Source organism: Colletes gigas, unplaced genomic scaffold (assembly GCF_013123115.1).
Source record: "Colletes gigas isolate AHSC1104 unplaced genomic scaffold, ASM1312311v1 Colletes_gigas_Sc00011, whole genome shotgun sequence".
Taxonomy (NCBI): domain Eukaryota; kingdom Metazoa; phylum Arthropoda; class Insecta; order Hymenoptera; family Colletidae; genus Colletes; species Colletes gigas.
Genome location: NW_025106640.1, coordinates 7,151,352 through 7,163,380, shown reverse-complemented (window position 1 = coordinate 7,163,380; position 12,029 = coordinate 7,151,352). Strand labels below are relative to the sequence as shown.

Genomic DNA, 12,029 nt, shown 5'->3' with positions numbered 1-12,029 from the left:
TTGACTTTACACTCGCTTTACATTTGCTATTTTCAACCCTGAATTCGCAATCAACGATCCTAGAATAGCAAGTTACATCGCATTCAAGAGAAACATTCAAAGAATAAGTCTCATTCAAACGTTGAAGTTTAATATTCGTTTTTGTAAACACATGTCTCAATAATTGTCCGTAATATGTTAATTTCCGAGATAAAGAACGAATGATAATAAAGCACATTGTAGATTGGACTCTAATGAATACGTCCAGATATGAAAAATCTCCTATACATAACAATCGACCGGTTATACGTATTATTCATCAATACGACCAAGTTGAAAAACCTAATATACATAACTATCGACTAAATATACACATTACCTATGAATATGAAAAAGTTAAAAAACTTACTGTACATAACAATCGATTGATTGTACATATCGATTACACTTGGAAACTGCGCGATAAATCTGACGACTCGGAACGTCTAACCTCAAAGGTTAAAAAAAAAGGAAGGTTAAAAATCAAACGTAGAAGAGTATATACGATAAAATAAATTTCCTCCGGGAAAAATATTGTCAAACAAAATTTCTAAGAGGTCGTGGGTCGAAGATAAATTAGTTTGGCAGTTGGTCCCGAAACGCCTACGCTGTGCGTCGCGCGGGAAACAAAAATGGCGGCAGGCGAAGGCGTGGTGGGGTGTCGCGGCGCGACTTCAAAGACAAACGTACGCCGACGACGAGGACGAGGTGTACCCGTGTTGCTTTCCATTCGGATTCTGCGATTGCTCCTCCTTGTTGGGCCAGTTCGTTGCCGATCGTTGTTTCTCCCTGGTCGTGGTGCTTCATGCAAATAAATTGTCTGCTCCCTCCGTCGATTCGTTCTGTCTGTTCGGGATCGCGTCCAGGTGATCGTCGATACCCACGAGTAACGTTTCGTACGTGGACGCGTCCGGTCGATTTCTTTCTCGATCCTGTTTCCCGCGCAGAACCCGAAACCCACCGCCAGTGCAATAGATCCCCGACACGCTTGGAAACGTTAACGATCATCGTGCTCGGTACACGCGACACACTCGTATCGCACGTGTAATGCACATCGTAATTAGCAGTGAACAAAACTAAAGTATCACGTACACGACCATGGTCTGGAAGAAGATCGTTCCGTTGGTGGCGTTCTGCGCGTCGATCCACGCGATCGATCCCAACCGAGCTACGATGAGGGAAACGATACCCTTGTACGCGATCATCGGCAACGTGGATCTCATCAACGAGACCAGGTGTCAACGGGAATTGCTAGACGTGGATCGGGCCATCGAGAACCAAATAATGTGGGGCATGAAAAGTTTGTAGAAACGATGTTTTCTCTGCTTTCTTTATCCACCCGGAAAAAAAATGAAATTTAAGACCGCGCTTTACTACCGGGCGAATTCCAACGATCGAAACGATACGCGCGACGCTGCCGTGTTTCGTAACCGGCTCGTTTCCCGTCCGCGTCTAAGAACATTTACGTTGCTGGGTAAAGGTTCATTCATACTCATTTGGAATTCGATGTTTCCCGAGATAAATGCCCATTTATCGATTAGATTATTAATGGTATTCGATAAGGGGAATTAGCCGAATTAGGTTATGATAGGATCTTTACGTTGTAAAAGAGGATACACGAGTTGGTTGAAAGCGATAACTTACAACAAAATGTTTCACCATTGTTTAATATTTAAACATAAACACGCGACGTATGTATAACAAACATGGACGATACATGTCCAGCGGGATAACATTTACCTAAAGTGGCGTTCTACCAAACTGGCACACATTTAGAATACTTTTGTTCTCGGGAAATATTCACACGGGCGACACTCATCGACAGAAATATTCGTATCGTTAAAAAAATTGTTTCGTCGTTTTGTATGATCTTCAAGTGTACTGTCAAGGTCATCGTTCTGAGCAACTTTTTCCCATACATATGTATAGGGGAACAGTTATTAGGAATATTCACCTTGATAAGGTACTTCAAGGTCATCGAAATCAACCGATCCAAAGAATTCATTTCGATCGAACGGTTGAAAATTTTGATTTGCTCGTTTTATTTAGCGAGAAACGAATACGAGCAAGGTTACTTTTTAGTCGTTATTAGGAACGTATATTTATATAAGATATTTGTCCATCTCAGTTTCGCGATGACACTGTTGCGCAACGATCGAATTTAAACTCGCGAACGACTGGAAGTCGAATGTCCTTTCGTGTTCAACTCTAGAGACTAATGCGAGAAACAAAGCTGAATCAGCTATTTGTTATTTCACGTAACCGTTGTCATAATGGCGCGTAAATGTAAGTTCAGGCTAGAGTGTGAACGCTTGCACTCTGTTAATTACAGAATTACTTCTGTGACCATGCTAGACTTAAATTTGATTGATACTATATGCAACTACTTTTTTTCTATTTACCTTCCAATAAAAGCTTGTGGTCCCTTTGCATCTAAATAACTCTGGAAATGATTTGAGGTTATGATCGTGAAGAGGTGACTCTAACAAGATTGATAATGTTCGAAAGCGAAAAGAATACCATTATCTACGAGGTAATTAAGAAATCATGTGCTCGAGAACGAGAGTACTTGCACTTTCCTTTTCCGCTTGTAAACGATGCCTCCACGAGACGAGGGAAACGTTAACTACCGGAAATCGACTCAGGGTAGTAACCAGAGGAGTGGGGATAATGAATATCAGTATGCCACGCGCGTAACGCAATTAATTTTGTCAGATTTTCAACAGAAATATTTGATTGGAAATTTGGTTAATGGAATAGTGTGAATTTAGCTTAAAATTTGTCTCCGTTAATACAGCCGGGCGCGTCTTGTGCAACAAGAGCCTCTCTCTGTTGTATGGTAAATGCGATTACGCGACGATTGCGTCGAAGATTTTTCGTAGAGCCAGCCACCCCGGCGTGGGCCGTTGGCTTTCTTCCGTGTTACACAAGAAACTAGTTTCGATGGAGCAGCCATGACGATGGCTAAATCTTCGGTCACGATTCGATTACCCTTTCCATAACCAAACTCTTAATTTTCATAAAAATGAAATACACCGTAATTTTATGCGTGGCTCGACCAAAATGAATTAAAGTCGTCAACTGGTCACACAGAAGCAAGCGTACAGAAATCGTTAAATATTTATGGGACATTTATTTTCGTCTTTTTTTTTTGGATTAATTGACTCTGGATGCCATTTTGGGTACATTATAGAAGCTACAAACGTAATCATTTATTTACAGCTGACACGTGTCTCTTTTTTTAATTATATCTCTGTATCAATAATTTACATGGACCAACGAGAATTTTAACTTTCATTACAAATGCTTCTGTGATGGAGAGTGTGAGCAAAATATCGTGTATTTTTTAGTGGACGTCCTAGACCTAACTCCCTCCTCCTAACAGGAATTTTGCAACGTTAAACATCCGATGCTTTAAGAAGCTGTAGGGAAATCACAAATTCACAGATTTTTAATCAGCTAAAATGTCCGAATATTCGAGAAGAGAGTCTCTAAGCCCCTAATTTAGCTGGCTCTAATTATCCTCGTCGGATGTCATAAGGGATGTTTCTGTTTCCAAAGTATTGGATTCGAATGGCGTGCCAGGCACCGGGTACATCAGTGGGAACAACTATTGGTTGGGCGATCGACTGGAATGCAACCGGATCAACGACAGGAATGTCCCGCAATTGAAATGGAGTCTTCTGGACAACGGGACACGGTACAACGATATAAGCTATGAGGTTCCGCCCTTCACCGTAAACTTCTACGTCGTACAGATCCACGAGGAGTCTTACATGCAAGACATCGTCCTCCAAGAAACCGCAGAAGTAAGGGCAGCGTCGTAAAACGTCCACTGGCCTTGACCTAGAAATTCAACGTTAAACAGTTTGCTGTCGCGAGGATAGAAAGCGTCAGAGACCCCCCCATGACTCATAGCTCGATCGTTCTTTAGAAAAATCCTGTTACAATTTCGGTCTTAGAATGACTATCGTTACAACGGCGTTTACAAACCAAAGAATAATCGTGGAACGATGAATGATCGATACGTGTAGCGGAAACGTTAGATCCACGGGATACTCGGCTAGGTCAACAGTATGGTAATTAAAAAATAACATTGCATCATGCTTCTATGGACCAAAGAGCTGGTAAACCCCAGCATCCATCAGCATATAGAAGAACAGGTTATCGTTCTCGCGCGTGTTTGTCCATTAATGAGATTTACGTAGAATAGTTAGTTTGCACGGAAGTACACTCGAACGATTAAACAAATAAACAGTCGATTAAACGGAACGATGGATTTTTAGAAAGTCATATCGCTTGGGCTCTGTCTGCCGTCGTCCTGTACCGAGGACCAGTTAACTACAATGATAGAGAAGGTCTTGCAAGACAGGACTCTCCTGTTCCCGCGAATTTACAACGTGGAGTTCGACCTGATCAAGGTGATCGATTACAAGAAGTACGACCAATGGAGTGCCGATGGACTGACGATCGTAATCATGTACGTAATGGACAATGGTAATCGCTGCAATGTTAAAGATTCACGGTCGAAAATGTACATCTTTCTCATCGGTATTTTTCCTCGCTCGTCCGGTCTTATTTAAAAATGAAAATCACGCTCGGCTCTTTGACTTGCTCTTCAAACAGTTTCGTTTCGAAAACGCCACGGAAACGGCAAAAAGTGTCGCCTACGTTGCGTAAGCGATTCTCTTGAAATGTTGACACGTTCGGAACCTTTGCTTGCAGCTTGGTCTTGGCGTCGTCGGTAGGTATGGTGGTAGCGGGCACGTACTATGATCTGACGGTGCATCAGGATTACTTGGAGAAAAAGAAAAAGTTCGTTCCTTACGAGAACAACAACATCACTGGTTAGTCGCCATTGTACACTGCTCAAAATAATCCAAAGTTAAAAAATCCCATTGTTATCTTGACTGTCGTTATTTCGAGCAACGTACGATAAAACAATTAACAATTGAGTCAAAGGACACCGCAGAATTCTCGTTGGGAAACGGCGTTTGAACTGATCACATATTAAAATTGGACAAGGTTTTGACCATAGGCCGTTTCCCCATAAGAATGCTGGCAGGGTTCTTTCTCGACACGCGATGAACCAGATATTCTTTGAACAGTACCGAAGAAAGACACGGAAAAGAAACCAGAGCCAACGAAAAGCGAGAAACCCGTCCCGCCGCTGGTTGAAGATGAAAGCCTGGCGGGCAGAATTCTGTTGTGTTTCTCAGCCTACACGAATATAAAGGAAATATTCAGATTGAATCCGCAACCAGGTACCCTGAACATGCTCCACGGGATGAAAGTCATCGGAGTGGTATGGATCCTCATAGTGCACGTCCTCATTTATGGCGCCTTCAGCGTAGGTAAGACGACACTAAAACAAATCATATCTATGAACAGTCTGGATCAGTGTCTACCACTGTAGTGGACAAAACAATTACATGGTTCTTGATAACCCAAGTGAGCTACATCTCCTTTGACAGGTAACAAGATGACAGCGTTTCTGCTAAGTACCATTTTGATAACCCAACCTTTCAGCAATGCATCGTACTCGGTGGACACCTTCTTCTTCGTAAGCGGATTTCTACTGACTCATTTATTCGTGAAAACGAGACAGGTGAAGCAGATGCCCCAGAGCGAGACCGTAGGTGTGAGGTTATTCAACTTCTTCATGATACTTATCCGAAGGATCATTAGGTACGGTATTCTTCATTCGCGTACGTTCGTTTCTGTCAAACAAAAAATATGAAATGACATAAAATTTATAAATTTAATTAAAAGGCTTACACCCGCGTACGGGATCACGATACTAGTTGCGATACTAACCTTCTCCTGGCTCGAGAAGAATTCTCTGATCTACATGTACGAGAGGGCCCACGAAAGATGCATAGCAAACTGGTGGAAGAATCTACTTTACATCAACACTTTCTACTCTTGGAACGAACTGGTATGTGTAACTTTACTGAAATAACATTTTCCTTCTTAAACTGCTTGATTGTATTTAATTCATTTTCGTACACGCATTCTCGGTACAAAAACGGTGGTATCTAAATTGTTTTTTAACGTTCACGCCGACTTGCCAGCCCTTCTCGGAACAAAGAACCAACGTTATAAATATGCACGTATAAAAATGAAAAATATAGAGGGGCAAGTCTTGTAGTAGGAACCGACTGCTCGCAGCATCATTTTGAAAAAATTAAATTCCGTAACCGAAATATTATACGAAAACACAGAGACCCTAATCGAAGTGCATTTGACCAAGGATAATTTTACAATTTTATTGATAATTGTCACACGAAACGGTTCATTCGAGAGAAGTAATTGTTTCAGTGTCTTACATGGAGCTGGTATCTGTCCGATGACACGCAATTCTTCATATTCGGTACATTGTTGCTGCTAATATCGATCACGTGAGTTTAGAATTCGAACGTTTTTCTTTTTCTCGTATCAACTTGCTCGATCATCGTTTAATCTCGATCGACGATTTCAGGCACTTCAACTTCGCCCTGACAGCGGGCATCGTTACGTTTATTGCGTCGATCGTGGCGACCGGTTACGTAGCGTACACTATCGACTACGTTCCCCTGTGAGTGTCCAAAAAGTTTCCTACCGATTCTGTACAATGTTCAAGTGTCGTTCTTTCTTTCAGAATCGACATACAGTTCCAAACACTGAGCCTGCTGTACATACCACCGTTGCTCAGAATTGGACCATTTTTGATAGGGATGGCCACGGCTCACCTTCTTGCAAAATGGGATTACAAACTAGAATTGTCGAACGTAATAAACCAATTATTTACAGTCGTTAATCACTGCTTTAGATTGGTGCACGTCGAAATGCCATTTTTCATTTTGCACTGGCAACGATAATCCGGTTATTGATACAACACTTCGTACAAGAAACGTAACGCGTTTTTGAAACGAACATTTCACGTATACCAGTCTACTATATTCGGTTCATTCAATGTGCACGAAGCATTACATACTCATGACGTTATGCATCCATCAAAAATGGTCTCTTTCAGAAAGCCTTTGCTATCGGTTGGACAATTGGTACAATGTGCAATGTTACGGTTCTGTACGGCCTAATAGATAGAAACCTTCCCATCTTTTTGAGCGTCGCTTACGCGGCACTGTCCAGAGTAATTTGGGCGTTTGGCATCGCGTGGCTGGTGGTAGCGTGTGCCACGAACAACGGCGGTAAGTGAACTGATTCACGATTTAGCCCGGTAACAATGTCTTGATCTTCAAGCATCTCCCCTTTATGATTCTAGGTATAATAAATAAAGTTTTGTCGCACCCAATATGGTTACCCCTCAGCAGGATGTCGTACTCCATTTACCTTCTAAACCCTCTACTTATATACACAGTCTACTTATCAACCAGCTACCCCCTCTTCCACGACCCAGTAACGACCGTAAGTAGCAACGACGTTGACAAAATAACTCTAAACTGTATTAAAAATCGTGTTTCATTTGTTTTCTTTTTTTCCTCAGGCTGCCATATTTCTGGGAATAAGCCTCGCCACTTTCATCTTTGGTCTCATGTTATCCTTGATCGCTGAACTGCCGGCTATACTGTTGTTGCAAATGATGTTTGCTCCAAAACAAACGAAATGAGTAATATATAAAGACGTATACATTCTAAACAACTCGAGAGACGCTAACATTTTTCCATTGGTTAATGCGATTAATTGTTTCAGGAGTTTGCGTTTTTTTTTATATTCCTTAACACGTGGGAAGGAGGACCAATCCATAGTCAACTGCTCAAGAGTCGTAAACGTCTGTTTTAACAACGTGCGTTCCGTACACAGCGATTGCGAGTTTGATCGGTGTCGTACACTGACTCAAGCGGGAAGAGGAAGCACGGAGCACGTTTACAACTACAGACCGTTAAATGACGAAATGAATCTTAGCCGTGCTATAAGTGGAGCGGTGAATGTATCCTAGGTGGTGCCGGTGATATCAAGAGTCGATTTGCTCGGGAAGCCTGTTCGCGAAGGCCTTCCTGGAGCTGCTTCTCGAGATGGTCCTTAAAGACTAGAAGTTCCCTCGTTCGTTGGTAAATAGGATCCTTGAACACGTGACGACGAAAATTATGAATTTACGCGTATAGCTCTGCGCGGGGATTCAAGATTCGTTGATAGTTTTAAAAACGATAAGTTAAGACTATTCACGGACCTGTTGTCGCATGCTAGGATTCCATCTACAGTAGAGACTTTTCCACGGTTTGATGTACCTCATGCTAGCGATCGGCATTAAAACGTGTTGACAATGCGAGGCTGCCCAGTACAACGGATTTTGATAAAGGGATAATTGACTATTGGTGTACGACCACAACGAGACAGTTTTTTGTTTCACTTGTTCCTGTACTCTCTCACGTTCGCTGTATAAGTAATCCGATGATCACGATAGTTACGGAAAACCCGCGAACGGAACTGTAACGGGAAAAAATAAGGAATACGCAAAATACCTGCTAAATAAAAATGTGCCAAATCTGCAAGAGTACAGATGATCGAGGATAGTAATTAAAAAATGTTCGTTGAACTCGAATGCGTTCGGAAACTGACGACTGATCTGCCAGACACAGTCTATAAATTGTAAAAATACTGGAGACCTGTCGGCGTCGCTGTGGTGTTCGTCGCCATGGCCGATTCTCTGAAACAACGTCGTCCAAGTTATGTTATTGATGCGTAGAAAATTATAATAATTGAACGTTCGAGCCACGCACCTGTTGAAATTTGTGACCAAAACTGAGCCATTCTTTTTCTATAAGAACCTCGAAACCTTTAATAGTTCTGTAATACGGATCTAACATTAACATGGCGAGGGCTGTGAGCTGCAAAACAGTCATAAACACTGAAAGGTACAGTTTTCTCGAATAAAGTGCATTCGATCATCTTGCAATTACCTGCGACGTCCTGTCCCAACCATCCGAACAATGCACCAGCACCGAGGTCTTATGATTTTCAACTTTCTCAACTATCCGAAAAGCCCCAGCGAGCACGTTTTTAATATGCTTCAACCAAACAGTAGACTCTATTCCCGATAACCATCTGGCTTCCTCGATCGTCGGAAAGCATAATTCTATAAGGCGTTAAATAGTATTAACGATGATCAACAACGACAACAGTTGGGCGAAATTTAATTCGAGCAACGGCAGAGAGTCAGATTTAACGTTGCCCCCTTTACACTACGAATATGTACATATTATAATAATACCGTTCGAACAGAATAGAAAAATGTAAATGATTCCTTGTGTCTGTATGTATAATAAATATGTATTATAATTATCGTTACCTTTTAATTTCCTAAGACTTTCCCTCATCACGTGTATGTTGTGAATGTCGAGGAACACGAGCTCAGCATTCTGATAATCATCCTCGTTCTCGTAACCGCCGCCCTTTGCTTTGTTCGCCATTGCGTTGGGCATTGGTCGAGCGTCCATGATGAGAAGTTTGTGACTTTGTGCGTTTGCGTCCATTATCAGTTGGACGTACCTCTCGTCTTCGCGGCTACGCTTACCCACGCCTACCAACGGCTGAGCGCAACGGGTTATCGTCGCTTGACTCTCCGGGTGAATCCACGAGAGCACCGGAAGTCTTCCCCTACTCCGGAAGGCAGCTGACGCTTGCAAATCCTCGTCTGTCGCTGCTGCGGGCACCGCCCACACTGCAGGATAACTATCGCACACCGTATACGTATCGTTGATCTTTGATATTTTCCACATGTCGTTGTTCACACCCTGAAAATAATCATCATTTTAACCACAGAGTTCCTAACCATTTCGTCCAAGTATATTCTTTAATGTTTTTCACCATCCGTTTCAATTCTGCTATGGGCTCGTAAACGTTCCAGCCGTTTTCAGGGAAAGTTTCGGAATACTCGAACGCGAAGACGGGCAAGTCGTGGGACAAAGGGAACGAATACTGTTGGAGCTTCTCGAACACGTCCCTCCTGGAATGATTCTCTTGTTTATGGGCGAATCTGAGATTCCGCATGTCCTTGCAAAATACTTCGATCCCGTAGGAATTTTCACGTTTGCTGGACGCGCCTCCAATCTTTTCGATCCTGCTAACAACGCCCAATGGCACTTCGACTATGTAGGGCCTCTCGCGTTCTATGCTTCGAAAATGAAGCTTGTAGTTCGTAACGCTTAGGACTCCCCTCACTGGCCCCGAGTAAGGGCACACGTGAGTCACTTCGTGTGCAATGCCTTGTACTCGTTCTCCGTTTAGAAGCGGTGGACCCGTTTCACCGCTGGTCAAGTTCTGCGGAAAGAAGACAGACTTATTATTATTTAAACACTGTCGGCCATTTTGATCGACCAAATGCTCTAATAATATAACGATCTAAAAAGTAAAAGTGACGAAACAGAATTTTCCAACAGAAACTGAAACGCACGAAATTAATAAAATCGAAATACTCGGACGATAAATAACTGTTTAACCCTCGTCCAGCCCTAATCTGGATCGAGGGTTAAAGAAAGGGAAACTGAATCAACTCTATGCATCTACAAAGAACTCACTTTTACTTGATCATCTTGTCTAGCTTCTAAAGCAGAGACAATATTATTATCTGTCGACGTAGAGCTCGAGGAAAAACTTTTCATTTGAGACGCTTTTTCCCAGCTTTCCTACAGAAGTTGAACGCTTGCATAGAATTAGATATGCGAAAGGATATGATTTTAAAAATTATCCAGTTGGTTTAAGTTACCGTTTCTTGACCTATTTTGGAATTCAGCGAACTGCTCTTGCTATCCGAATTAATAGAGTCTGAACTGGCATTCTTGGAGTTGTTTTGCTCAGTGCTCAGAAGCTCAGCACTGCCTCTCTTCTCCATGATTGTAGTCTCGATGGGATCCTTGATATTTCACATTTAACGGAACAATATAGCTGCTTGATATTCTAATTCCTCCAACTGGAAAGAAAAGAGTATTATGTATCAGTAAAAAATTAATAAAGGACAGTCACTAAATTCTTACATTTAACGTCTTTAAAATATATACATTTTCGTATAGATCACTTAACCTCAAAACTAATGTTTAGCACGTAAGCGTAAGAGCATCGAAGAGTAAATAAAAGCTAAATGTTAAGTAAGAAATAAATCGCAATAACGTCATCAACAAAATTCGTAAATGATGCTTCGTACTGTTATGCCGTATATGTTGGACTCTGATCAAAGCTTTGAAGAAACACACGAAAGGGAAATAAACTGGGATTTGTTAGGCACTTGGACAAAATATATATTTATGATCCAGCAAAACTAAGTTACATGTTTTAATTACAGGGTGACGTACACCGGAATAACGAGCTCTGAGGCTCTTTGGGCGAGTCCTTCTATTTGTGTTTTATCGTTTTTAATTGGACATAAACGAGGTCTCGATCACAAAGGCCACATCGTGTCTCGTTCTATCGGTCTAATGGGAAGTTCGATTGTTTACAGGGAACCTTTGCACGAGACATCAATGCTAGGATAGAATACGTACCACGCCCAGAAATATAATAGACCGAAACTCTCGTACGCCAGAACACACGTCACTTTCGATATTGTTTACATACAAACAATAATCCGGTGCACTAACCTAACTCGTACACGATTACATAAAGTTTTCTGTTCCCGTTTGACAGCCGTGGCCCGCAACTCGAAGACGAACAAAAAAATCTCAGGAATGTAATTCGAACTATATTCGCCTGCGTCGTTAGCAATAATCCGTCTACTTGACACAACCGATCCGAGTTTCGACAAACGTCTTAACGGGGATTACTACCGACGAATAATCTTTGCTCGTGTTTCCCGATCCTTTAACTTCACGCGTGTCATTTGCAATGTATTTTGCACGGTGCTTCCGAATGGAACTATTGATCAGTCTTTGAAAAGTACTGTCCCTAGATGGCACCGCAATTTCATTGTAATTCTACGCGTACAAATGTTAAACTACGATAGACATGACGGTACGAAGTTACGAAACTGTTAAGTTAGTGCAAATGCTCGGATTAAGATGGTAATTCATTATGTATAA

At 41.8% G+C, this 12,029-nt stretch overlaps 2 protein-coding genes across 2 annotated transcripts; one reads left to right on the top strand and one right to left on the bottom strand.

Annotated features, from left to right (window-relative positions):
- Nucleotides 1-702: 702 nt before the first annotated feature.
- On the top strand, nt 703-7,910 carry LOC122398321 (nose resistant to fluoxetine protein 6-like). Its single transcript, XM_043398057.1, has 14 exons — nt 703-1,318; nt 3,580-3,827; nt 4,305-4,498; nt 4,744-4,865; nt 5,127-5,372; nt 5,493-5,706; nt 5,791-5,956; nt 6,340-6,419; nt 6,500-6,595; nt 6,659-6,788; nt 7,034-7,208; nt 7,283-7,425; nt 7,505-7,627; nt 7,711-7,910. Exons 1-13 carry the CDS (start codon nt 1,117-1,119, stop codon nt 7,625-7,627), a joined length of 2,139 nt encoding a protein of 712 aa, XP_043253992.1. The 5' UTR covers nt 703-1,116; the 3' UTR covers nt 7,711-7,910.
- On the bottom strand, nt 7,793-11,928 carry LOC122398322 (myotubularin-related protein 2). Its single transcript, XM_043398059.1, has 10 exons — nt 11,496-11,928; nt 10,724-10,927; nt 10,536-10,643; nt 9,826-10,278; nt 9,308-9,752; nt 8,919-9,094; nt 8,739-8,846; nt 8,481-8,665; nt 8,189-8,393; nt 7,793-8,081 (listed from the first exon to the last, which is right to left on the bottom strand). The coding sequence occupies exons 2-10, from the start codon at nt 10,847-10,849 to the stop codon at nt 7,929-7,931; spliced, it is 1,959 nt and encodes a 652-aa protein (XP_043253994.1). The 5' UTR covers nt 10,850-10,927; nt 11,496-11,928; the 3' UTR covers nt 7,793-7,928.
- Nucleotides 11,929-12,029: the final 101 nt, after the last annotated feature.